Source organism: Apteryx mantelli, chromosome 14 (assembly GCF_036417845.1).
Source record: "Apteryx mantelli isolate bAptMan1 chromosome 14, bAptMan1.hap1, whole genome shotgun sequence".
In the NCBI taxonomy this organism is placed as follows: domain Eukaryota; kingdom Metazoa; phylum Chordata; class Aves; order Apterygiformes; family Apterygidae; genus Apteryx; species Apteryx mantelli.
The window spans coordinates 10,879,577-10,907,366 of record NC_089991.1 but is presented as its reverse complement, the minus strand read 5'-3'; the positions used below and the strand labels follow the sequence as shown (position 1 = coordinate 10,907,366).

The 27,790-nt window shown below is 43.9% G+C and overlaps 1 protein-coding gene across 1 annotated transcript; it reads left to right on the top strand.

Moving 5' to 3' along the window:
- Positions 1-159: 159 nt before the first annotated feature.
- LSM11 (LSM11, U7 small nuclear RNA associated) lies at positions 160-11,907 on the top strand. Its single transcript, XM_067304793.1, has 4 exons — positions 160-613; positions 5,771-5,910; positions 6,694-6,777; positions 8,370-11,907. The coding sequence occupies exons 1-4, from the start codon at positions 160-162 to the stop codon at positions 8,772-8,774; spliced, it is 1,083 nt and encodes a 360-aa protein (XP_067160894.1). The 3' UTR covers positions 8,775-11,907.
- Positions 11,908-27,790: the final 15,883 nt, after the last annotated feature.

Below are 27,790 nucleotides of genomic sequence, written 5' to 3'. Positions count from 1 at the left end.
CGGCAGCAGGCGGCGCTCCCGGGTCTCCCCTCCCCGCGCGGAGCGGCCCGGATCCTGCTTAGCTCAGCTCAGCTCGCGGGCGGCGCGGCAGCGGCCCCTGGCGGCGGCCGCCGGCGGCGCGCTGGGGCGGCGGGGCGCGACCGCTGCCCGCTGCCGAGCATGGAAGAGGACGAGGCGGCGGCCGGAGGCGGCGAGCAGCGGCGCCGCCGCCCCGGGCCCGCAGCGGCGCCGGGGCCCGGACCCGGGCCCGAGCGGCCGCCCAGCCCCAGCCGCCTGGACGTGAGCTCCAGCCGCTTCGACCCGCTGCTGGCGCTGTACTCGGCCAGCACGCCGCTCCCCTTCCCCGGCGCGCCCTGCTTCAACAACCTGGCCGAGTACGAGAGCTTCCAGCGCGGCCTGCTCCGCCCGCGCGGCCGCCGCGCCGCCCCCGCCCGCCGCGGCCCCGGCGCCTCGGCCCGCGCCGCCCGCCGCGGCCCGCCCGCCGCCGACCCCGAGCGCATCCGCCGCCTCCGCAGCCTCATGGTCAACGCGGGCCCCGAGCAGGGGGCGGCCGAGAGCGGCGCCGCGGCCCGGCGCAGGAGGGCGCCGCGCAACGTCCTCACCAGGATGCCCCGTAAGGGCGCGGGGTAGGGGCTGTGGGGGCGGGGGGTGCGATGAGGGTTTGGGGGCCGGGATGGGCGTTTGGGGGCAGGCAGGGGCAGGGGTGGTGGGCTGTGGTGGGAGTTTGGGGGCAGGCAGGGGCAGGGGTGGGGAGCTGGGATGGGGGATTTGGGGGCAGGCAGGGGCAGAGCTGGTGGGCTGTGGTGGGAGTTTGGGGGCAGGCAGGGGCAGGGGTGGGGAGCTGGGATGGGGGATTTGGGGGCAGGCAGGGGCAGAGCTGGTGGGCTGTGGTGGGAGTTTGGGGGCAGGCAGGGGCAGAGCTGGTGGGCTGGGATGGATGATTTGGGGGCAGGCAGGGGCAGAGGTGGGGAGCTGGGATGGGTGATTTTGGGGCAGGCAGGGGTGGGGAGCTGGGATGGGGGATTTGGGGGCAGGCAGGGGCAGAGCTGGTGGGCTGTGGTGGGAGTTTGGGGGCAGGCAGGGGCAGGGGTGGGGAGCTGGGATGGGGGATTTGGGGGCAGGCAGGGGCAGAGCTGGTGGGCTGTGGTGGGAGTTTGGGGCCTGGCAGGGGGGCTGAGATGGAGGGTTTGGGGGCAGGCGGGGCAGGGGTGGTGGGCTGTGGTGGGAGTTTGGGGTCAGGCAGGGGCAGGGGTGGGTGCTGGGGCTGGGAGGGGGCAGCTGGGGTTTGGGGAAGGGGATGGCAGCGCGGGCTGGCGTCCCCAAGGCTGAGGTTGGGGAGGGCGGGTTTGGGATGAGGCAGCGGGGCTGAGGCCTGGGGCTGTGTGCTGGGGTGCGGAGGGGCTGGAGAAGGGGATGTGGGTTGGGAAGAGGGCTGGAGATCCAGGCTGGGCTTTGGGGCGCCAGAGCAAGGGCCGAAGACACAGCGGGGGACACGGGATGAAAGGAAGAGGGGAGAGATGCTGGGGTGGGGGCTGGGGCACGGGGTGGGAGGCTACGCCGGGGTGTAGGAGCGTGGTGTGAACGGAGACGAGGCGGGGGGGGGTGCAGGCTGGATCACGACGTGGCTGAAGGCCTGTTTTGGGGTGGGTGAGTCAACATCAGCTGCAATAGATAGTGAAGGGGTGCGGGCTGGGGTAGGGGGTCTGGCTGCACTGACAGGAGGTGGAAGGTTTGGAGTTAGGATAGAGTTGAGGATGCTGCCTGGGTGAGGGAAACCCTTGGTGGGAGGTGGCCTGGGGAGGGGTTTTGGTTAGGATGAAGAGGTGGGAGGGCAAGTGGAACTGTCTGGTTTTTGGAAGGAAAGGAGCTGGTCAAGAAACTGGGAGAGGAAACAGGAGGGTAGTGGCTGAGTCAGGTGTTGAGGCAGAAAAGCAGTGCCTTGATTAGGGAGTTGCAGGATGGGGGGTAGGAGCTGGAAAATGTGGGCTGGGATAGCAGAGGAAAGTGGGTATCAGTGAGAAAAGGTGTAAAGTGAGAGCGCTAGGGAAGGAGATGGTGAGGTTCCTGGGGCAGGCATGGGGAAAGGAGGACAGGGAGATGTGAGGTCCGGAGGTGGCTTGACTGGAATTGCAGAGAAGTTTGCTGGGGAACGTGGAGGTTAGAGGTTTGAGCAGTGCAGTGACTGGAGGAAAGCGGCTGGGTGACAGTGGGATGTGATGGGTCAGGGAGACGGATGCAGTCTGGGTGGAAAATGATAACTGCGTGCTAGGTGAAAGGCAGGACAAATTGTATGCAGAAATATGGGAACGACACATTTCGCAGAACCGGTTACTCGGAGATGGCACTGATTTTGTTATACTGCCTTCCTCCTTTGTTATGTGGTTGATTACATTCATCCTCTTGATTTCAAGCGAAAAGGGAAAAGAAACTGTTGTGCTCTCAAAAGTACTGTTTTTTAAACCAAGAATCAGATTTCAACCCATGCAGCTAGTAGTTAAATCATAACCACAGCATGAGTCTGTAATACACTGTTAAAAATCTTGGTTGCTAACAGTACACCCTGGGGACATAAATATAGTGCTGGTGTTTCTAGTGACGTGATGATAGAACAGTGGACTGAGGTGGGAGGGAGCTATAACGTTGCTAAATTCATCATTTGTGATGAGGACATGAGTTTCTTGTATAAATTTATGTACGCAGTCAGGGTAATAGCCTATAAACATTAAAGGGTGCAATTTGTGCACCTATACCAAGAACCAAATGACATGGCTGTCAAATGAGATGTAACTTAGGTGCACTTAATTACAATATCTTTATAATTACAATAATTAATTACAGTATCTTTATTGGAGTCAAGTATCTCTTCTAACCACCTGTACTGCCTTAATGCTCTTTTTCTAAAACAGCGAAGCCCAAAATGTTCAGGTCTGAATGCCTAAAGCAGAACTTTTTTATGCTTAGATGCCAAAACATAATATATTCATTGCCACATGAATATATTGCTACATGATTGTGAATCTCATCATGTGAACTTGGGGTTCTGTGCAAATGCAGAGGGATCTGTTTGTGTAGGATTCCCAAAAGAATTGACCTTAAACATTGATTTAGGATCTTCATATAAAGAATCTGCATTTAGATGACTGAAACTTAGAAAAACCTCTGTAAGAAATAGCTTTAGTGGTGGTCTAGCAAATAAATTAGACGCTTCCCTTCAGAGCACATGTTTAATCTCCGCATGTCTAAGAAGTGAGTGATTGGACAATGTGGACTTTGAAGAAGACTGGCATAACTGACTTGTAAAGTGCTCCTCAGTTGTATGGAGAGTTTTAAGAATAATTTTTAGCCAGAATTGTGTGCTTTCCTGCATCTAGGGGCTCCGTCTGCACAGCAGACTGGACTGTGCTTGAAGCTTGGATTCTAAGGCGGTAGCTTCCTCTAGAAGTGTGTATGATATGTAATTTGTCATGTTCCTTAAATTCAGGGTGTCAAAGGTGTAGAACGGAGTCAGATTTTTTGCCTATCATGAGGGGTGATTTCACATGTATATAGAAGTAAAAAGGAAACTACTGCAGCAGTGCCTGTTTTGAATCAGTTCGGCAGAAGCTATTTCAAATTACCTTGAATTTACTGAGGGGCAAAGAACTTGTGTGCAAGCGGTTACTGCAGAGCGGTTAGAAAGGCATTTGACAGTGTTCTGAGTTATTTCAAGTGCTCTGACTTGCTTTGCTTTTGTTTTTGGATCTTGTCTCTTAATAAAATCTACCCTGAGGACAGGGACTTGAACTTAACCAGAGTTTGGATCTTTATTTCGTCTCTCCTGGGGTACTTGCCCTCTGGTTTACGGTAGTTTTCTAATAATTCTTCAGAATCACAGTGTTAAGCATGTGTTTATCTTATGGAAATAGGGAAAAACTAACTAGGTAACTCATTTCCCTGCAGATTGAAAAATTATTAACACTGGTATTTACAGCATCAAAAGCTACAGGTGAATCTAGCTGCATGCAGAGCCTGGTCATAACAGGCTTTGATGCTTGCAGAAGAGGTATGTTGCAGAGATAAATTACTCACATTGCTGTTTTTATTTTTTCTGAGAAGTGGATATCTGATTATTGAAAGGTTTCTTGAATTATGTGTTCGACCCTTTTGATCTGGTGAAGTTGGAGCCTTACGCAGTAGGGAAAAGTAGGAACAGCATGTGTTATCTAGATTTGGTAGGGCCGTAAAGATGTTTTTCCGTCAGGCGTTATGGGGTCCTGATAAGCAAAGGCACAGTTGGAAATAAAGATTGTACTTTAATTTTTACAAGAAGTTGTAGATAAACTTCCAATGTAAAAGTATACTTACCCAAATATAAAATGTTCCTGCAAATTCTCAGGGTTGATTTAGACAAAACACTGTATCTGATTAAAAATGTCCATCTGATGTAGTGACAATGTCATCTCTGGTTCCTTTGGTGGACTTGTGAATTGAAAAAATGAGCTCAGTATCAGTTAGGCTGAAGAGAGTACAGAGACTCGTGAAACACCCACCATGTATAAAGTTGGGAGGTAGTGAGACAGCTTGCGCACTGTGTTAAAGCATTTTTATCCAGCTGGAGAGAGCTGGAAAACAGACAATGCATTGCAGATAATAAATGTGATTTAAGTTACTTCAGAGGAAGCTACTTTATATTTCCGTGCCGTGGCCAGGTGTTACCATGCAGCCAAATAATGCAGATCAGCTGTCATGCAGTAACATTTTAGGTCTGCAGTATTCTTTTTCTAATGTGCAAATTAAAGCCTTGAATGTTTAGCCCCTAAAGCATAAGGGGAGAGTTCATCTCTGTTTCAGGCGTTTTTATTAATGTGAAGAATTGTGTGAGGTGTGTTTCAGCCAAATGCTTTTCCTCAACTATCAGTAACTGCTGTGCAATTCCATGGTTGTGTTTCCGGTAGCTGAAATTTATCACTGGAACGGCTTCACGTGGCACGGGTGGAAGTTGTAATGTAAACAGTATCAACCCCTCTAGATAATTTACACGCAAAGATTTGTAGTGTGTAGACGAGGCTTGTCTGTACCAGGTAAGTTATGTGTTTTTCTTAACTACTCTGTTTTTATCCCGACTAAAAGCGTTACTGTTCTGCAGTTTGGCATAGTTTCATTGGTGTCTGTTGGTTATAGTCTTTGTATTTCTTTGCCAAAGAATTGCACGTCTTTGAAGGATGTGTTTTCATGGCGCTGGCTGCTCAAAGACTTAACTGAAACAATACATTTTCATCAATTTAAACTGATCCAGTTTAGTTAGTTGAAGAAGTCCTAGTCATCAGTTATTTCAGAATCTCCTTGTAAAGAAAAGGAACACTTCTGTGTGATGGATCTGATACCATTCTCTGTTAACAGCACATAACTAATTTGGGGTGTTCTTAATTAGGAATTTGTCTCTTCTAGGATCCTCTCTCTGCCTCCATGAGGTTTTTTTTTTTTGTCTGAACCATGTTTATTTAAAATATAGCAAAAAGATTTTCTGCTAAGGCTGATTTGGCTACTTGTTATACAAAGGGAGACCTTGGTATTTTCTACAATCTTTGCTGTCCTTGCTGTAAAAGAAGTTTGGTGGTCTAGTAATTACAGTCACAGTGCACTACAGTGTTTTGGGGCTTCTGTTTTCTTTGACTGTAAAAGCAAGCGTTGTTCCAAGATCTGCTGTGCTTGTACAGTAAAGCAGATTTCTACATACTTTCTATACAAATGTATTTTCTTGAAAACAAGTGACATTCTCTTTCTGTTTTAGTTCATGAAGGCAGCCCACTGGGGGAGCTTCATCGCTGTGTCCGAGATGGTGTAAAAATCAATGTCCATATCCGCACTTTCAAAGGGCTTCGTGGAGTCTGCACAGGGTTTTTGGTTGCATTTGACAAGTTCTGGAATATGGTAATTACTGTTCCAGCCCTTGATTTATACTGAAATTTGCAACAGGTTTAAGCAAATCACATTTTGAGAAGGCGAGTGTGATATTGCGGCCCATAAAGCTAATTTATCCTTGCGCTGAGTGCTGGGTTTCAGAGTTAAATGGTGCCTGGTGTAGGACTGGAATGTCTGAGAGATGCTTAGCCACCTTAGAGAAGGTTTTAGGTGGGGGTAAGGGGGAAATTTGAAGAGTTCCTGACAGTTTCAAGGGTTTGGATTAGAACCCAGCAAGATGGAATATGAAGAATATCAGAAGCTTCTAAAGCTTCCTCTACAAAATCCAGGCTTCTTATAGTGGTAGTCAATTTTCTTTCACTAACAAGTTTTCTTTTACTAACAAGTGACTTGTATGTCAGAGACAAAAGCAGAGGATTGTCTCTTTTCCACTCTTTTCTACCTTACGAAGATTTTAAAGACAATGGATGGAGAAAGCAGCTATTAAAAAGTTGTGAGCCTGGAGCTGTGAAAAGCTTGGAAATAGGTGCGAAAAATAGAAGGATTTTACAGGCAAGGCTCAGAAAGATTTTGCAAGTAATGCAGAATGGATGCTAAGCTTTGCAGCTCTGTTGCTTTTATACCTTATTATAACTTAGATGTTAAGAAGCCAGCTCCAAAGCACAGCTTGTTCCTAGGATGAACTGTCCCTGAGATAGAGCATAATTCATAATGCTGTGACACAAAGCTGGTTTGAAGGCCCTTTGTGTCTTTTATTTTAATTTTGAACTTTTCATTTCTTTAATCTTCTAGGCCCTGACAGATGTGGATGAGACGTACAGGAAACCAGTACTGGGCAAAGCTTTCTATGTTGAACCTCAGCTCACTCTAACCAGGGTAGGTAACCATCTCCCATTTTAATTTTTGGAGTATCTCATTTTTCAAAGTAGTAGGAGGGGAGCATTGACTGGAAAGCTATATTTACATTTACTTGCTTTTATTACAGATGACTCAAACATGACTTGAACTGAAAAAAAAAAAGTTTTCTGGCCTTTCTGAAGGTACTTTGGCCATAGTTCAGTGTTACAGAAGTTCTGACTTTCAAGTTCCTACTATCAGATCACAGTTGCTGCCACCACTTAGTACAATGCGCTGATCTTCTATAAAGTCACTTTGTGCTTTTTGATGCATTCGTTCTGTACTGTCTAGCTAGAACTGTTTTCTGTCTTCCAATAGCCAAGCATAAATTCAGTACTTTGTGCTGTAGCTAATTTGGCACAGATGCGTTTTTTGTGCCCGTGAGTGATCCAGTTCAAATTTGTTCTGAGAGGTGATTTGGCAGTGCATAAATCTAATGCTAGTGTTTGTGGAACCACGGTGTTTGTCTCTAACCAACGATGCAGTTTGTCTGTTTGGTCATTTGAACTCCTGGTCTGTCTAAGTACTGTGAAGACCAAGCTTCTTCGTGCTGCTCCAAAGCAGGATACTCTCTAGGACCAGCTGCATAAACGAATGTTTACAAAGTCGAAAACTGAAGACATGGTAGATGAACTTTTGAACAATAAAATAAGAAAATGTGACAGGGCTGTGCCTGTTGAATGACATAGCTTTGGGCCTTTTGAAAATCAGAGAAGCATCACAAAAACTTTTACAGTTTCATTGTTAGGGATTTGCTTTTAAATTCATGCCATTTAAATCTATTTTCTAATGGATCCCACCCTCCCTTTTTTTAAAGATTAGTTAAAAATAATCAGTTGTCATTGTTCCTTTAGCCCACTCTCACGGGACTGGCTTTCCACCCTGTTGCTAGGAAGAGACAGGCTCACCCAGAATCCTTTTCATTTGTCAGTATTTCATAAAAAACTTGCCTACTGACAGAATAAAAGCGGATTCTTTTTCATTATTCTTAGATTAATGAGTTCATACAGTGCTTTGGATCTGCTGTTCTAGCTTTTATTTTCTTTTCTATTGTTTTTGGTCTGCTCACCTCCCAGAATACCCTCAAGGCCTCCCTTTGTTTTGGGGAGCACAAACGATCTGTCATTTTCTCAGTATGCGCTCCTTGATGTCTGAGGCTCCTTATCACAAGGATTTGTGTCCTCCTAAGGAGAAGAGGATGGAAATCTTTCTAATACTGTCTGATAACATTACAAGAGGGTTGTGGAAAGAGAACTAATGGAGCAACTTCGTAGATTTCTGTTGTTCCTGCTGTAAGCTAAATGCTACTGCACATCTGTATTGCTCCCCAAATTACATTCCATAGTGATCTCACTAAAGACACCCATGCATGTGGAAGAGATCTGTTCACCTTATATCACAATTTGACTTTGGCAAGAAACATAGTATTTATTGCTAGTGAAGAATCTTCACTAATTGTGTGTTGTGACCTCTGATGCAGGATCATATATTCAAGTACCATGTAGAAGTGCAGAACAAGAGGCCTCCCGTGTTTTATGAATGTGGTCATATACACAAATGTTCCTTTACAGCTGTTTGACAGACTCAAACTGCAGGAGTCCTCAGTAAAGAAGGCAGCTGACTCAAAGACTGTCTCAGAGGAGCTAGTCCTGACAAATGACTCTCAGACGCTTGGATGGAAAGCTGGATCAGGACGAGGGAGAGCAGAAGATGAGCGCGAGAGGCAAAAACGCTTGAGCAGAGCTGGAGAAAAGAAGATGCCAGGTGACAGTTCGCATCTGGCTGTCAGAGGTGAAGCTGATGTGGGTAGCGGGACTGCCCACACAGAGGGTGCCAGTGCTGGTGGTACCCATGCAAGAAGCCAGTCACGGAGAAAGAAGAGGCCCAAGGTGGATTATCAACAGGTGTTCACGCGCCACATAAACCAGATTTTTATTCGAGGAGAGAATGTCTTGCTTGTCCATTTAGCGCACTGACTGGGCTGAGCCTTAATCAGTGTATTTATTTGATAGCATGAATTGCCGCTATAGCTCTCATTGCTATTTAGCATTCTTGTTAAGTATCATGGTACTCTGACTGGTTTCCTGTTGCCATAGCAAGGTAGGGGAGATAGTTCTAACTGGGGCATCTCGAGCTTGTTGCCAAAGCAGCCTCCTTAGGTCTTTGTTGGGGGGGGGGTGGTCCTCAGGACAAGTTCAGCAGCACGCTTGTTTCTGTGAGATGAGGGAGATGAGCACAGATCCCAGTGCTCCTTAAAAAGAAGCTAAATGAAGAGAGTTGGAAGAGAGTTTTGCTGTAGTTGGTTATAGGAGCTAATTGTGGCACACATTTAAGGAGCATAAATTTAGACCTCCACCTGAAGTGAGTCGCTAATGCTGTGTATTTCACATGTGCTGAGTAATCTCAAGAGAAGATTACTGGTGAAACCAACAGTTTATCTACTGTTGTTATATGGATGTGCTCTTTTCCAGACGTAATTCCAGTTGTCATTTTGAAATAATGTATAAAAAGGTGGGATGACATACTTCTGAAGGCTGTTAGCCTCGTCTTCATAGTTAGCTCTGTAATGCCCTGCATGATAGAAAACCTCTTCTTAATTGAAAACTGCTTTTTTTCTGTGAATGATGGCAAGATTTTAATTTTTCAGTATCAAAGCTTATGCTATTTGCTGTGCTTTTGCCCTGTGTCACCAGCAAGCAGCTAATGTAGCCGATCCAGGGACCTCCATATTGGACTTTATCTGTGAATGTTGTGGATGCATATTGAAAATTGTATTTTTATCTTTCCTCCATTTGCTACTTGGTGTAATTAGTGAAGTTTGCGAAGATGTAGGTTTTCTCAGATTTGAGTGTTTGCGCTGAGCACAGTCGTACTGTATCTAAGCGCCTTTCACCTTCCCTCTGTTGAAGCTAGAGGTGCTGCCTCTCCAGTGGTTCTCATGGAGCAGAAATCTTTGTGAGTCTTTCCTATCTGTGTGAATGATGTGTCTTCTAATTCCAGTTGAACTGAGCTTTGGAGGTGTGCCTGAGGTTGTTTGAAGTATAAAAGTTTTAAGTCAAACCCAGCTCATCAGTAGTTTTATTTTAGCAGTGTTCTTAAGGTACTGTAGATCAGGCCAGGCTTCTGCAGGTATAAACTGCTTTCCAAGAGCTACATACAAAGTTTGAGGGTAAAGGAAGCTGTTAATAGCTAGTCTGACTTCTTGGACATCAAATGACACTAGATTTCACCCTTCTATTCTTGTATTCATCTCAGTTACCTTATGTTTTGCAGCAGCTCCTGTGTTTAAAATGAAGTTAGGAAATTGCTAGGGCAATGGTTAGAACTGGCACTGGATAAAACAAATTTTTAGTGCTTTGTAGCAGGTTATGTACTGCATAATGATGTCGTAAGTCCTCAAACTGAACGACTGTACTCCTCAATGACATGTATTTCGGTTGTTGCAAATGCTGCATGCTGCTTGCTTGTCGTTAGGAGTATATCTGGTGCTTGGGTGAATTACAGAAATCATTTAGCAGGAGTTTCTGGACACACAAAGCAGCTGTATGCCTCTGGGGAAGCCTGAAACTTTTATGTCAACATTTCAGATGGCTAGGGGCTTGGATGACCGATCAGCTCAGCCACTGAGCCGCAAACCCAAGTTCAGTGTGGGACAAAAGTGCCTAAATAAAAAGTACTGTAGAGGCAGTTTCATCAAGAGTGGAATAAATGAATATCTACAATTTTGTACATTGCACAGCTTCATTGCTGTAATCACTTCCTACTCTGAAATAAGACTAGGCACTGAAAAGACTCTTCCCTTGGAGGCTCATGCTTCCTCTCCTTTGGGCTGTTTCTGTTTGTGTTCGTGTGGTCCACTGCTTCCCCCCCTCCCTCCCCCCCCAAGTACTTTGTCTTCTCAGGACATTCTTTCCTAAAATCTGATTTAGGAAGATTGTTGTTGTATTCATCCTTAGTTCTCTTGGCTTTCTGAACCATGCTTAGTTGGGTTTCTATGTGATCATCAACCTACCAGAACCCTCACAAATTATTAGAAACTCGGGAAGCTGGAAACAAGGGACTTATTTTTCCTCTTGACTTACCAGCTTTTACTGGAAAGGAACATTTTTCTTTATTATGTTTTTGGTTGTGTTTTTTTTCCCCCTCTGCTTTCTGATGCTCTGTTTTTGTTTCAGTTGCTGGGATAACCATCTCTGCCTCTTCTATTAGTGTATGCCAAAGGCTACTGGTTTTGACACCTCCTCTTTCTTTCATACTTGACCAAAGGGTGTCATATCGTCACTCAGGCCCATCATGCTATGGCATCTAAGTGAATTCTTGCTTTTCTTTACCTCATATTCTTAAATCTCTTTCTGTCTCACTATTTTATACTGCCTCGTGCATTAAATAAGACATGTTCCTCTTGCAGCTACACTGCCCGCTTTCCTTGTCAGTTGACGCTTCACCAAGTTTTCAGTTGCTACTAGAAATCTCAGTGTTTCCTTCCATCAGAAGGTTTTTCTCTGCTCTTCCCAACATGAAATCTTGCAGGTGTATGTTGCCTCACATCTACAAATTTTTTTCTTAGGTTTCGTGAAAAATGCTGGTGCTTAGACTTGCGTTTGTGCCTTGATTTTTATATCACCACTGATCCGCTCTTCCAAAATGGTTACATTAGTCAGCAAATCTGGTTCAGAACTGTACGGTTTGTCTACTCTTTCTTGCTCTACCTCATTATTAAACTGCTTCTCCTCTTTTCTCATTGTTTCCTCATCTACCTATGGAGTTGATTAAAATTCTGTCTTCCATTTTAGACGTGATGTTTTATTTGGTGGTCCTTCCTTTGTTTCCTAGTTTCCTATCTACCTCTCATTATTTCCAAACTGCTTCCTAAATGCAGCCCCTTCTACAACTTCAGGTCTTGGACATGTCTTCCTTTTCCCTACTTTTTCTGACACTGTATCATTTTAAAGCCCATTTTCAGAATGCTATTTTATGAATTTTGTCTCTTTCAAGCATAGTATTTGATTGTGACTAAGCAAGTGAGCTTGTATGTATTTTGTCACTTGCATGTTTAATCCTTCAGATAAAGTTGCTCTTTTAAATAAAATTGAATGTGATATTCTGGAATGAAGTCTTCTACCTCACTTAAGTATTCATGTAAACCTATGAAAAAAAACAACTTGGAAACAAATCTCTTTTTTTATTGTTTCTGGTTATTTCTTTCGTTGATTTTTTCCTTTTCCAAACTCAGCATAAAATCCAAGTTCTTTATTCAAAAAGCTGTCTGCTCCTGCCGTTCCTTTATTGCAGCAGTGTCACAAGCAAGATGATGTGAGCATAGACATCTGAAGTTATTACATTAAAGAATAAACAGCAGGGGCAGGAGGTAGTCTTAAGAAACAAAGAACTGTGTGAAAGTGAAAAAGCTTTGGGCTAAGTATAAAGAACTCCCCGGAAAGGGCTGATACACTGGTTGCATTCTGTCCAGTATTTTTGGGACATTTTTTCAGCCTGATGGACAGCAGTGATTCCTAAAGCATGTTTATTGTGAGGTACCAAATTATTGCAAGGAACAAAGTCTTCTGAACTACCTTTAAAGAAGGGTTGTGAAAATTTGAGAATTTTTAAGAATCATTTCTAAAATACTAGACACCTGCAGAAATGACTTAATGATGTGTTCTTGGAGTTGAAGTGTGATGTCAGGTATTTCTTACAGTGTCATCATATATCTATTCATTGCCAACACAGTTCAGCGGGGAGCAAAATCTCATGGTTACTTTAAGAATGGCTATTTTCTTTGTATGGTTACACAGTTCTGTAGACCTTTCTGATATAGTTGGAATGGGATTTTCATGGGACCATGGCATCAAATCCATCTGTGCTGTGGGAAAGTAGGGAAAAGATGGTGAGTGGAGATGAGCTGAGAGCTGCTGTGTTAGCTTTAAGTTATGGATAGCATGAATGGGATTATTTCTTGGGAAACCCTTTTGCACAGGTGCTTCATTTTTATCAAACACTTCTTAAATAGGCCTGTGGTAGTAGAATAAATAAGGCCAAAGGAACAAAAACAGCTTGTAGAAAGTGTGATTGTAGTTCCTTCTCTCAACTGGCTAGTCCAGCTTTTGGTTATTGCCTGAAGGTTTTCACTGATCCAGAGACAGGTACTTAGCATCTCCTCACTGGGTTGTTACTGAAGTAGTCAGTGAGTACTGTTTTCCATCTGTTTCTTGTCCTTCAGTTCTTGGATTCATTGTTTCTGATGCGGCTTTCCCTTCTGTATCATTTGGAAGCAGGGGCAGGTCTCTCAGCAGGAGTAGGCTTGGCTGCCCACTTTTTTCCCCCCCCTAAGTAATGTTACCTAGTTCAGTTTTGCATCCAGATAGCTGGAGGCGATTGTTAAAATTCATACTTTTCTCTGCAAGAGTAGTGGCAGACTTTTGGAATTAAGTATTTGGTCACAAGAACTATTTATCTTGGATCTGTTGGAGTAAACTGATTCTTTACTTCCAACAGCTCTGGATTTTCCTAGTTTGCTGTTGTAAACATTCATTTGCACCTAGCAGTGGATGAAGAAGTCTCCAGGAAAAAAAATGCAAAGACAAAAGGTGTCTAATTTTTGTTGAATTTGACATTCTGTCCAACATGCTGCACACACTGTTATCCTTTCTGTTGTTCTCCTGGAATAAGAAATTTCTGTGTAGACTTTAGAACCCAGACTTAAGGCCCTAAATCTATGTGATAGACCTAAATGAGCCAGGTGGAAACACTGATATCACCCAGAGTCTTGAAATGTGGTAGGACAGCAAACTGTGAAAACACTAAGTTTCTGAAGATGTATATCTCCAGAGAAACTTTCTGTCTTTGATTAAATGGGTCAGAATTATAATCACCAGCTTAAACTGAAAGCTCCGCAACCAGTTAAAATTGCAAGGCACAGTGCTATGCCCTTTGAAAGGCAATGCAGCAACAGTAGCAAAGATGCAGTGATTCCTTCAGCCAGGCAAGCTCTTTCCTGAGAAGCTGTTGAATAATATGTTGGTGTCTGCTTCAAAGCATGACTGCAAAATACTGTGAATTAATACAAAGACTTTTTCTCTTCTGCTTGTGTTGCAAAGTGTAAAATGTCAGTGCTAAAATATGCATCTTGCGCAGCCCAGAACTGTTTCAGTTCATGCTTTTGCTTCTTGAGATTGGCCTCAAAATCTGAAGCTTGTACTATAGCAATCCTAAGACTACCTTTGCTAAAACATGATGAAAAGCTAATACTTACTAGAAATGGTATTGAAAATTGAAGGGATTACAGAATTTGTGGAATTATGTGATACTGCCTGATACAGTGACTAAAGGTCATATTGTTGTAGTTAAGGTATTATAAAGCAAAAATCTATATTTATTCTCAAAAGATTTTATATGCACAGGTGGAAATGTATGAAGCCACCATTGGAAGAAGAGAGGCTAAAGAAATACTTCCTGTCTTCCAGTGAAGAGAAAGATTTGAGGTAATCTTTCTAGAGTGAGATAGTCATTTCAAAGCTGGTTCTCCCATGCTTGATGGCAGGTGGGCCTAAACAGGCCAAGAACCAAAGAACCAACGCGCACACACAGAAAAACAGAGCTCAAGGAGACACAGGTCAGTTTGCAGACTTGAGCCTAAACAATCTAACTTTGCAATGAAAGTTTCTAGAGAGAAAAAACTCGAGTTTACAGTCCTCAGGTGTCTACAGCATTAGCTCCATGTGGTTTTCTTGGTGTTATTATCCTCATGAATAACAAGACAGCAAATTCGAGGACTCATGAAGTGCTGTCCTGTATTATCTTGTTTGGGTCTTATTCTTGAAGCTGCAGTGTGCTTAGACATGAGGCCTGACGAGGGGGATGGAGGGAAGAAAGGGGTGTCCAGATGCAACAGGAACTCAAGGAGGGCTTCCTGTAGGAGAGAGACTTAGCATCTTGGTAATACTCTTCTAACTAGTGAGCTAAAAGTCTAGCAAAGGAGAAGAGAGTCCGAGTTGAGCTTTATTTTTTAATTTACCAAAAATATTAATACCCTGGTAGGGTATACTTGGACCAAAAGATATGAATGCACTTAAGTTTTCATTCAGAAACTGTAGCTCTCAGACTTTTTCCAGCAGTGCCTGTGTCTCACTGTCAGATAAACATTACAACTTTTTAAAAAACTGCAGCACTGTTCACGTAGCCAGTAACATGCATTTCATACCTAAAAAGGTGCTTTTAAAAGCCACTGTCATTCAAAGCAAACGCCCTTTTCTTCTGTCCTGCCTCGATAGCCACGATGGAACAAGAGCTGGGTATAGGTTAAAACTTTCTTGGAAAGGACAAACACTTGCCAAAACTTCACAGCTCTTTCTGTCACACTTTGCCAATGTATCAGGAGGAAAAAAGCATCCGTGGTCACGTGGTAGAAGTGGTGTGAGGAAGCAGCTTACTGTTCAAAAGCATCTGTTGCTGCCACCTTTATTGGCCATTAGCAGCCTGGGCGGAAAAAAACACTGAAGCCACTTGTGAGGAGGTAATGCGAGGGGTCAGCGGTCCTGCCTCCGTACTGGCTCTGCAGGATTAGTGCCCTTGATGAACACTTTTCCTGGTGGAAGAATAACAGGTAGTCTACTGTAGCGTAACATGTACCACTCTGTGTTTTCCCAACTGTCGGCTTTCATGACATGCTGCAAGTGGGAGAATAGGCCGAGAAAAAGGAGGTAAAAGAAAATACCTTACTTGATGACAGCTTCTGTAAATGAGAGGTCACTTTTTAGCCTTCACAGCTCCCGCCTATGCACTTTGGTGCAATTTGGCCAGCACTGGGCTGCTGTGCTGCACAGATGATGCAGGGAGGGAGGAGAGAGACAGGTCTGGTGTACATTGTGCTGTGAATGTTTCACTGCATGCAAGCTGTGCCCGCAGAGTCGCTGCGGGGCTCCGTCCCTAGTGACTGACGTGTTTGATCCTGCCTCTCAAATTTTGCAGAGGAAACCCGGTGGGAGAAAAAACGAGTAAGCAAATTTCCTCTTTTGAGGCAGGGATGGTAGGAACAAGGATAACCAAGCCTCCTTTCCTGGGGGTGCAGGAGAAAGGACTACTTGAGTGGAGGACTATCAGAGATGGCTTGTCTCATGATGTTTACAAGTCCTTTTAGATGTCACGGTAAGTGCTTGTGCTCTTAGCTGACAGAAATGAAGGCCTGTCAGGAAAGGAAAATGGCTTCTGATGTTCCTGGATAACTCTTTTATTAGCTGCTAGCTTCCTAGTGTACATTGGATGACTTAGCTGAAGAAAATTAGTACACTTGAGACTTTCAGTCAGTCTTGTATTCATTTAGAATGAAAAGTGGTTTGATCAGCTTGTGTTAAAACATATCCATCCTTTTTTCCTCTCAGAAGATCAGTGCTCTCCCTCAGGAAAGAAATGAAAGCTGATCCTGCTCCTTTAGCAATTGCTTCTGATTTCCACTGCTTCAGAGCAAAGTGCAGCTGTATCATTGTATCTTCTGCTTGACAGATCATTCTGAGATTAGAAAATGAGAGAAGTGTTCACTTTCTTTAGGACTAAAATGGGCATTATGAGGGGAGTAGTTATGTTGACCTTTTTTCCGATGGTGCATGCATCCAATCTAGCTGCATGGATTGAGACTTGTTAACTGATTAGTAATTTATAAAACTTTCTAAATGAAACACAGAAGAACAGCATGACCTACCAGACTAACATGGGATTGGAGACAGGTGCTGACAAATTCTGATCTCATTACTGCCACTTGCTCACTGTATGGCCTTTGCAAGTCACCTTCCCTCTCTCTCCCTTAGGCTCCGCAGCTGTAATGCACCTGAGAGCAATCCTTGCCTGTCCTGCAAGGATTTTGGGGAGCAGTGAGTGCTGTAAAAATGCTATGTATTGTTATTAAAACTATAATATGTCAGGTAATGCAGATACATAAATCATCTGCCCTCTTCAGGCACTTGACTGTTAGCCTTATGTCTCGACACACTAAAACGTGCAGGATATCAGGTACAATGACACACTTCAGTCTTGAAATTACTTGTGTCTTAAGGTCAGATTTGGTAACTTCAATATCTATTTCACAGCTGCAATACCATGTTTTGGTCAAATGGTGATAAATGGGAGCGTAACTCATTTGTAATTCCTTTGTCTTCCTAAATATTTTGTTTATTAGGAAGCTGATGCTGCTATGAACATACTGAATAATACGGAATTTGCAATATTCTGCTTTCTAGATATAAATATTTATATTTAACAGTGCTAAAACTGCAATGCAATAAATATATCCATGTAACAGATTGTTTCAAAGCATGGTTTTTTTGGTGCTCTGTCAATATGTTTGTTTTGTCAATATTGAGGCTTCTATTGCAGTGGTTTGGGCAGATGCCTGGATGCAGAGACTACAAGATTTGAATGCCAGCCCTGCTATCTAGTCAATGATTTGGGGTGAACTGCTTGTCTGTGTGTTGAAAAGTGTATTAATGTACAAAATAAGAGTATTATACATGTCTGATGATGTTTGATGCATTTGGATCAGAGATGCTAACTATATGGATGCTAACTATATTTGTTTTTTGAAAACAAAATCTGCAGTGTAAAGCTATGAGTGGCAGTATGAGGATGCCTGTAATGAGAAGGATCAGACAGGGAATTCACAGAAGAGGTCTACAACCCATTGACTTTCATTTGCATTTTAAAGTGTTGTTTTACACTAGGAGTCTGCCCTCTCTTCCGTGTGTCTGATTTTTGCCTGATGTCTTACAAGATGATTTACAGTCAATGTGGCAGTAGACTCTCGCTCTTTCAGATTGCAGTTGTGTCCATTTAATTTACAAGTGCAAAGGACATGAGTTGTTCTTTGATATTCGTGCAAGTGCTTAAGGATAACCATGTGCTCAAATACCTTCCCAAATTGGAGCCAAAGCAGTTGATTAAACTGTAACAGTTGTGCTTTCAGGCTGTTGGAGAGACAAGTTCTGTACTGCCAAAAAACTTATTTGAACTTTTTTCGTTGTGTTTTTCTACTCATAAGTATTTAAAAAAAAATACATTTTTTTCTAGTGTGAAAAAGCTTGTTAAAACATGATACCACTGGAATTAGAAACTTCAGTCTCCTGTGATAACGTAGCAGATTGGAGCATGTATGTACTTTTTCTAGTACAGTGGGTGAGGTCAGATTGACAGGTTAAGTCCTGAGGTGTCTGTGAAGAGCTCACCCAACCTTTTCCACCTGCTCCACTGTAAGTGCAATAATGTCTAAAGCTGTTCCAGCTGTTTGCAGAGCAGAGGTATTTGTTTTATCAATTAGATTAATGTAATTTGTAGTGTGGGGTTTTCTGCATGCAGATGACATATAGCTGATAGCATTTAAACAGACATTTTTGTCATATCCAACAAGACTACTTGCTCAAATTAACCAAAAATGATAGTTAGAGTGGTAAGAAACAGTCACAAATTCCAGTCCTGATTTTAGCTGGTACCCCGAAGTTCTATAAAGCATATACCTCTTGTTTCTGATGTTGTTTGGTGCTGTTTTGGGAAAAGAGTTGACTTTTTTTAAAATAAAAGTCTTGGGAAGGATACATCATTCTTAGCTATGAGAAGTTAGGTCCTGGTGATACTGAGGCAACGTTTTCCTGATCAAGTGCTACCTGAATTCTGTGAACAGTTCTTGCTGTGAATGATTTATTATCCCAAGCAAATCGCCTATTTCCCACAGTTTCTTATGTTCCTTGGAGAGCTCTCTCATCTTGGCATTTATGAGTCTGTCTCACCGTCTTTTATAACATGGGCAATTTTTAGGTTTGATTTTGTTCTCCACAGCCCTTTGTGGTCCACAAGTCCTTGAACAGTCTGAGTGACACAGGGTATGTCAAAAACGAAGTTTTAATAATACAGATAAGTATGTTTCTGATTCACATGCTACCTTTATGGATCAGTCTGGGTGACACTCATTGCCTGCTTGGAATCTGAATAAGTATTTGAATATTTTAATATTTAAAATACAGGTATCATTGGTTTTTTGAGTTAATGGACAATAAATATAAACTGAAGAGTTACTAATGACACCAGCTGGGTTGGATTTTTCTGATAATGCCAGTCTGCCTCAGTTCGGCTGACGGAGGTGTAGTTTTTGTGAAGATTCACCAGGAGAGCGGCGTCTTGCAAGATGAGTTTCCTTCATAACAGCCTGGGCTGGGGGCTCCAACTTTCAACGGGAGAAGGTAATTCTTTAGAAGCTGCTGGCTGCTTTGAGGAGCTAGCTCCACCTGCCCTTTGCTAGTGCCTTGGCACCTTTCACCTTCCTCCCCTTCCCCTTCCCCTTTTGTAATATTTGGCAAATTTAAAAACAAATGTTTAATACAGCTTCCTGAATCACCTTAAAACCTCTTTTGTGTGCTAGTCATCCCTGTTGGTCTCTCTGACCAGCTGAAGAGTTTGCGGTTGAGATCGCATTTAATTTGCTAGCCTGTTTTCACTGCTCGCTGGTTCTGCCGTTGCTTCCCTTCCATCTGCTTTTTTGTGTCCTTACAAATTGTAGCCACTTCTGGGATGACTCTGTCCTTGAGGTGACTCGCTCAGTGCAGCTCTACAGCACTGCTGCCTGACACTTAAACGAAATTTGGATGCAGAAGTAAGTCTGGGCCTGGATACGTTATTTTCTCCCAGGCAATTCCATCTTACACTGCACGAAAAGCTCACAGGTCTAGCTGTAGAATAAATCCTTTTGGATATTGATATTTATGTAGATCCTTTTTTTTTAAGGATGGTTTGAGAGAGTGAACAGCTCAGATCCTGGTTGTAGTTTAAATCCAGATCGTATTTGTAAAGAATGATCTGTGTTAATTTACCAGCAGCTTTTATGGCACAATTTTGATGGTCTGGATTCCTCTGGGACATATCTCCAAACCCCATAGATCCTTTCCCTGCAACTGGCAATCTGAATGGGCCAAGATTAGAGTGAGCACAGAGCCCCAGCACTCTCCCTGGGAAACGCGTCCTAAGGAGGGGGTAGGTGGGCCCAGCAAGGGAGTTCAGAAGTGCACTCCTCTTCCGACTACCGTACCTGTCCTGTAGGAAAGGACTGGACACATTTTGAAGTGCTCTGAATTTGATCTCCTCCATGGGCACTAAATGCTTGATGAAGATTGTTTAAAGAACCCCCTGTATGTTGCAGCTCTCGATTGCTCTTTCTTTCTTGGGGGGTTTATTGGCCAGACCTTCCCTTTGGGTACAGGGAGCTCAGTGATGGCTGAGTGTCGCACTGGCGTGGCCAAGCCCTGTGACAGCTCTAACGAGCAGCAAATCTGTTGATGTTCCCTCCATGAAAAGGGAGCATTTAATAAATTCAAGGTGATTGTAGTCTGTTGGGAAAAGGCTGAGGGAAGTCTTGCTTCCACATCAGGAGAACAAACTTCTGCTGTAGTTTACATTGCTGTTTGGAGGAGAGCAGCAGTGTATTTAATTTCCATTGCAAAATACCTGCCTGCTTTCCTTTTCCCTGTTCCGACCAGGTGTGATCCTGTTAAAATATTCCCCCCTTATACACTCCGCTCAGCTTTCCACGAGGTGGCAGTAGGTTGAAGGGAAATTCCTGCGCGCTCTGCGGCTGGGGAGCGAGTTCTCCGGCGACCGGCGATCGGTGCCGAAAGCTTCCAGCCGGAGCCTGGCAGAAGGGCACAGGCAGCGCAACCAGCCTCGCTCCAACACTGCCCTTTCCTATTAGTATGGAATTTTTGTAACCTGTCCGCCTCCAAGAGTGCGGGCAAATCAGTGTGGGCTCACCACCTTCCCTTCTCCCTGACTGCTGTGGTCAGATCAGTATGGATGGAGTAACCGTGCCAGGTGTCCTCCAGAGCCTGCCTGTGGCCCTGGGAACAGGGTGGAAGTGAAATCGGAGCAGCCAGAAGCCCGGAATGTTTCTGTGGGATGTGTGCAGGCCCGATACGCAGCTCAGGCCCAAGAGCTCGGGTGTTTGTCAGACACAACATGCTGCATCAGGCTGCCTCGGCCCAGCCCTGCATGTTGGTTGTATGGCAAACTCCCACAAAACACTGCTTTCCAGCTCCACTGGATAGATCAAGTTCCCCTGCAAAACTAGTTCTGAATGGCTGAAGTAACTGGGAAGGAGCCTCCGCCTTTGGGTCAGGGAATTACCAACAGAACTGGCAGGAACTGACCAAAAATTTGTCACCGTCTTTTGGCTTAGGAGTGTTCTCTGCAAACTGGTTGTTGAACCTTACAACAGAGCCCACAAAAGAAAGACCAGGGTAGGAAAAACATCACTGTATTTGCCGTAGAACATATGAAGACAGAAATCTGAAGACCTCGCTGGGGTCAACCCTTAGCAGAGGAGACTGTCACTGGGCAAGGTGGAGGAAGGAGCTGCAGTGGGCAATGGTCTTTGCCACCAAGGCTGTCTCACAGGTATGTTTCCTAACAGTAAAAGTTATGCGCTGGTTTGGGTATAACTGTCGCAGGGAGTCCAATGGCCACCCAGCATGGACGATGACACTGTCTAAAAGAAATGCGGGATGTGGGACAGCAGGACTCGGTGCTGGTGTGGCGGTAGGTGCACCAGAACGTAGCTGCAAATGGACACTGTCAGCTGATGCTCCTGAGGCTGTAAAACAGGTAGGAATTAGTGCACCATGAAGAGCCATAGCTTGTTGTATATTTAAAGGCTGAAATCATGTATCATTTATGTGCAAACGATACAGTGGAGTAAATGCTATAGGGTAATATTCTTTGAGGATATGGATGCTATGATAGAGTTTTCCATAAATATAGCAGCGTAGGCCTTGAAGAAAGAAACCAGCCCCCTTCCCTAGGGGGGAGTCTGTCCTACCCTTTTGGGGGCAAGGCTCTAGTGGAATAAGTTTTTCCCATCAGAGTGTGGTCAATGGAACAATCATATAACGTGGATCAGGAAAAGGATGTGGGAGTCTGAGTGGAAAAACTGATACTATCGTGCTAATAGCATATAGCAACAGGAAGGATGGCAAACAGGATACTATGCTGCATTAGGCAGAAAGAATACAAAACAACTCTGAGGCTGAGGAGGCTGGAGTCAGCCGTGGTCTGTACTGCAAGCACAGAAAAAGCTGAACCAGAAAGTAGAAAGATACAGATCTTACACTTCTGTGATGGGAAGAAGGGTTCTTCGTTGGTTCTTTGGGGGAAAATCAGGCAAATGTTAGGTAACATCACAAAGTTCTGAAAATGATGGAAGCAATGACTAGAGGAGAACTTATTTTTAGTTGCTTGGAGGCTCCAAAATTAGAACAATAGGAAGCTGAAGGAAAATGGGGACGCTTGGCAGGATCTCCATGCACCAAGGGCTTGCTGGGAGGCAGTTTCAAACCCATGGATAAAAAAGTTCAAAACAACACTGAAGGGAATATGCTTTGACAAAGCAGCACCTCTCCTGCTAGCTGCTGCAACACCTTGTGAACATGTCTAGGATTGGAAGTGTGCCTGTCCCATCCTTTTTGGAAGTTAAGGTTTTTGGTGCAAATGCTGTTGGAGGTGACGCTGTGGAAAGATACTCTTACAGTAACTCTTACAGTATCATTTTGAGTTGTCTTTGGGTTGAATCAGTATTTTGGCATGCTTGAAAAAATGATGTTTGTGTATGTAATGCTGGTGTTTTCTGGTGGGCAGGGCTACACTTAGACCTCATTCAGGGATTTGAGCTTCATGGCTAAAAACCTTCTGCCAAATTTGCACAGGCAAATCTAAAAACCAGACAGCCCTCAGAGCCCAGGTGCTCCTGAATATTTTCAGTTGGGGTTCGCTGTTTCTAAGGCCTGGATGTGAGCTGGGGCCACAGAAATAGGTATGTGCAAGGATGTCCTCAACTTGCCCTCTTGCAAACACCACTAAAAATTGAATTGTTTAAATCTGAGAGCAAGGAATCAATCAATCATCTTTGATTTGTCCTCTTTTGGAAGACTGTCACAGGGAGATATGGTCCTGTATGGAACAGGCTTTTTTTCATAACAAAGTGTTAGGATCCCACGTGGTATATGAAACAATTATTATCTAGCATGTTGATCAGGAAAACAAAGGGTAGGGAAAGGGTTATCTGGTGCACCAGTCACATCTGCTTCTCAAATTGCACATGTTTTTCAGTGTTTTTTAAACTGGATGTTTAAAAGCTAAAACCTCTAATTGTGCAGAACATGCTAGTCCCAGCTTCCACCTACGGGCACACCTGCCACCAGCTGATCTCATGTGACACTGCAGAATGGGCTCTTGTTCACATTCTCATGTTGACATTTTGAGTGCTTGCCAGCAGCTGGCAAACACGGGTGTGTAATGTTGCAATGCAGAAGTGAAATTGAGTGGTAGAATCCAGGTGCACTGAGACGGATCCTCTATTTAACTTGCCCTAAAACCAGCCAAATGATGCAAATTGGTATAAATTTCTGTCTTTTCTAGCTCATCTTTGATGGCCAATATGTTGCTTGTATCACAGTAACATTTGCATGTACATAGCATGGTTTACAAAACTACTTTGCAGCTGGCTTTGCCCATGCTGCTCATGTGATGACAGGCTTATACTGGCAAGATAGTGGGTATTAATTAATTTATTTTAAAAGCAGTCATGTTCTTGTCATTCCTTGTTGGGTCAAAATGCTCTGAAGTCACCCATTCCTTAGCTTGCTGTTTTAATTAAATACACAGACCCTTAAAAGAGGATTCCACTGTCTCCAACTATTCAAGACATGGTAAATGTTAGTGCAGCAGAGTGTGAATTGCTTGCTGAGAGCCATCCTCTACCCTTGCCTTACCTCTATTACTGAGTGTAAACTAATGAACAAAGAGCTGGTGTTTGTCACAATATCCAGTGTAAGGGCTTTCAAAGAGTGCTGCGGGCTGACATGGAAAGATTGCAATAGGCTGCAGCCCCTGACCTCAATAAAGGTTTCAAAGAAAGCTCCTGCAAAGTTTTGCAGCACAAAAAAGAAATTGTCTCTGTAATATAGCAGCCAGTGCACTTTCATAGCTAAAACTACGTCAAGGCATCTGCTGACTTGGTGGAAATGACATTTTTGTTTTGCATGTAAACACTGTTCTGTGATGTCTTTTTTGCTCCGAAACAAGGACATGTGACTTACTTACAAGATGCACATATCAGCTTATGCAAGCAGTTTGACTGCAGCAATTGAGCAGGGCATTTTGCAAGGGAATAAAAGGAATGGGAGAGCTGGAGTTTCCCAGGTTCCAGTCCCTGCTTTCCTGGAAGGAGCTGAGCCACTGAGGACCCTGCTCCCAAAAGGGAGAGAAGATGCTGTCTCTAACAAAGGAAAAGGTGAGAAATCACGGCGGCTCCAGCACCTCCTTTGCTGTGAGTCAGTTTGGCCGTAGAGTGGGAGCAAGCAAACAATCTTTCCTGCTGGGTCTGAGGTTCTGCATGGGCCAGACTGAGCTCAGGGGTTTAGCCCTGGCAGCAGGAGGCTGTGTGCGGCACTAATTTGTGGTGGAAGAGGCTGCTGAGCTCATATTGAGATTGTGCTGGTTGCCTGGGCTGTGGCCATAGCTTCAGCCTGTTGCTGTTTGGCTGACCGATGTCGAGGTTGCGCTCCGTCTCACACCACGTCATTCACTGGAATGTGGCTGGCTTTGCCCAGGGCACCATCTTTTCTCTTGTCAGTCTGTAGGCCCTGAAGATGGTGTCAGATCTGCTCTCTGCCTTGTGCCATGGCCCATACGCCACTAGAGTTCAGGAGCTGGACTGTGTTCCTGATGCCTGGAACTGTCCCTGCAGAAACGCTGGGTGTTTGTTGGTTAGAGGGGAGAGCGAGGGGAGCTCATTTGGCCAAAGCAGTTTGCCTCTAATTAAGTAAGTTCAGAACTGTCATCTTGTCTCACTTTCCGCCTGCAGCCAGCCCAAGGAGTGGAGCACAGGCTGAGGCCAGCTGACCCTCAGCGGCACAATGCACCAGGAAACAGGCTCTACCCACTGACACGGGCAGAGCAGGTAGCTCCACATTAGTGATATTTTTTCCAATTTTTTTTTTTTGTTTGCAGACACTTAAGCTGGGGCTTGCAGCCTTGTGGGAAATCTTAGGGAGCGGAAGGTGACAAACAGCTGTTTTTGACCAAAGATGTCCATGGGACAAAATTCAATAACCACTGCCTTGCATTGGTGGCTCTCTCCCTTCACTCAGGCCCACCAGAGCTGTTAGTGGAACTGGAGTACAGGTGGTGAGGAAGAAGAGTGTCACTGTGACAGTTGTCTGCGTGAGACAAAAATGGAGACTGTCCCAGCAGGTAGGGAAATTCCTGCACGTTGAGCGAGCCTGGAAAAACACTTCAGCGCTAGTCAAGGAAGTTCAAAGTGGAGACAGAAACTTCCTCCTCTCCTTTTTACACCTAGATGTGATTTTAGAGGATATGGTCCTCTGGCAGGAAGGGCTAGGGACAATGAGTGAACAGAGGCTACTGAAGAAAGACATGTAAAAACTTAATTTCCTGGCTTTTAGGAATTTAACCCTTATTGTTCTCTCATCTTGGGTTTTGTTTGCAAATCAAAAACAGGCAAAGATTTTGGTAACCTCATAGTTTGTTAAAAGACTAATTGCCAAGTAGCTTATGCATGTGGGACCATTAGTAATTCTGTAGCTATGCAAATTAAAACAGTGATGTATGATTTATAGCTTTAATAATGTTCTGAAGGCTCTTAAATTTTAATCACTTGCAACATCCTTTTTAATATTCAATTACTTTATTAACTAATTAGGTCACTTGCTGAAAAAGCACATAAGGCTGGTGCTATTTTAATATCAGCTGAACATCACAAAATACCTTTGAAATGGTGTAAATGGTTTATTTATTTTAAATAGATCATTAAGATACTATAATTAATACATCAATTATGGAAAAAAAGACAAAAAATTGATAGATGCCAAACCATAATAGCAGTGGCTTCTCAGCTTACTTTCTTAACACTCACAGGGATGCTGAACTCCGTGAACATGGCCACTGAAGTACCTTCCTACATAATTCGTATTCAGCTGAGGGTAAGGTTCAAGATATGCTTGGTTCATTATAGATGCTTTTTGTATGAATTTAGCTTTCTGATTGATAAAAGCTCCACAAATGACCTTGAAAAGTAAAAGTATTTAAAAGGACAGCCCTCCTTTACAGCTCGCTCTTTTGTCTGTCTCAAAAAAGATAAAACCATAGCATCTTAGTCCTGCTAATGCTGGGATGAAAAGCAGCGCTGAGGGAAGGAAGGTGGGCTGCTAATCAGTGACCTACCTGCTGGTATTCAAAATGGCCAGAGGAGTCCAGTCCTCATGAGAAACTTGAACTGTGCTGGCTCGATTCACCTGTTCTCCATGTCTGGGGTAGGGCAAAGATTAGATTTGGACAAGTTATTAGGAAAAAATCTTTCTCCTGATGCCAATAGGAAAAAGCTAGACTAGCCTGCCTGGGGATGCTGTCAATCCAGTATAGGTTCTCAGAAACCTCCAAAGGCTCTTCTGCACATCGGGTGTCCAGACTCTCTCAAAACATGCAGTGGATCAGGTGCACACGTGAGCATCCCAAAGTGGGGGAGAGGAGGGTAGAACCCCCTTGCAGCAGAAGTTTGGAGGCTGGGGGAAATGGTTGACAGCAAAACCCAACATGCAACAACAGACCGGCTGTAGGTGCCTGACCTCCCCTTAAGAGTCTGTCCTGAAAAATCTTAGATATGTCCCATCGACTAAGCAGAATTTAAGCTTTACAGCTCACTATCAAAATAATTAACCTTATAATCTGCGACCTAACCTGGGCAAAACAAACCCAACTGTTACCAGCATTTCCTGTGAGCTTTTTTTTTTGGCTTCCCCTCCACTGCTGCAGGGCAGTGGAACATATCACTGGGACATTTTTATAAGCAAGGAGACACCCTGTCGCTGGGCAGTCTGCTGCCTGCGAGCTGGGATGACAGAGGGGAGCACCAAAGCTCTAGCACTGGCTCCCTGGCTTCTAGTCCTCAAGCCAAAAAGCACTTTCTCTTGCCCAGAGACACAGGCTGGGGCAATGCAGCAGCACCCACACCCAAAATAAGAATAGAAGATTGCACCCCACAAAGAAAAGATGCTTGACTGGTAGTACAGAGGTTTACACCTCTGGTTTACACCAGCCCTTTGTGCAGCACCTTAAGTTTGAAAAGCAGAGTTTGTCACCAGTATGGCTGCAACTCTGGAACCCACTTTGAATTTTCATCTATTCTAAAACCTATTAGTAAGGGTAAGAGAAATATTATTCTAGGAATTAGGTTGCTCTCTTTAACAGATTTTAGCTAACATTACAAAATTACATCAACATGATGATACATAGGGAGAGCAATAGTTTTCCCTCGGGAAAAGTTGCTACAAAAGATCTGCAGTAATTACAGAGAACTTATCTTCCCCTTTTAACTTTTCTTACTTTTATTTTATCTCAACCAAAAAACATAACTTAAAAAAAAAAGTGCTTTGGCCTGCAAAACACAAGACCACTATTTAAAATAGAGCTGCGAGGGGGGTGGGGGGCAATGGTCCAAATTCCAATTTACAGAGAGAATAACTGAGAACTAAAACTTAGATAGTCTAAATCTGTCTCTAATACATGACTCCAGACAAAGTACAAGATCGGTACCTCAGTTCCCCAGTACCAAAAATAAAAGATGCACATAACCAGTCTTGATTCTCCCCAGTGACATAGGTATTTAAAAATTGACAGTAACTTTTACTGTCAACTTAAGTTTCATCTTAAGTATGACTTACTTAAGATGAAATTCTAACTTTTCTCTAAAGAGAATTCCAACTAGTTAGCACTTTGCATCAGAAATAATTATCACTGCTTCAAGAGGCTAATATGTAGTGTGATTACCATTGCAAAGAAGAATGTACTAGACTAACTCCTACTGGATTAGACAGCTGTGTAAAGGGGATATGGATGCTTAAAGTAATGCTAAATCCACTTCACATTCTATAGGAGCCATCACCGGACATAAAGG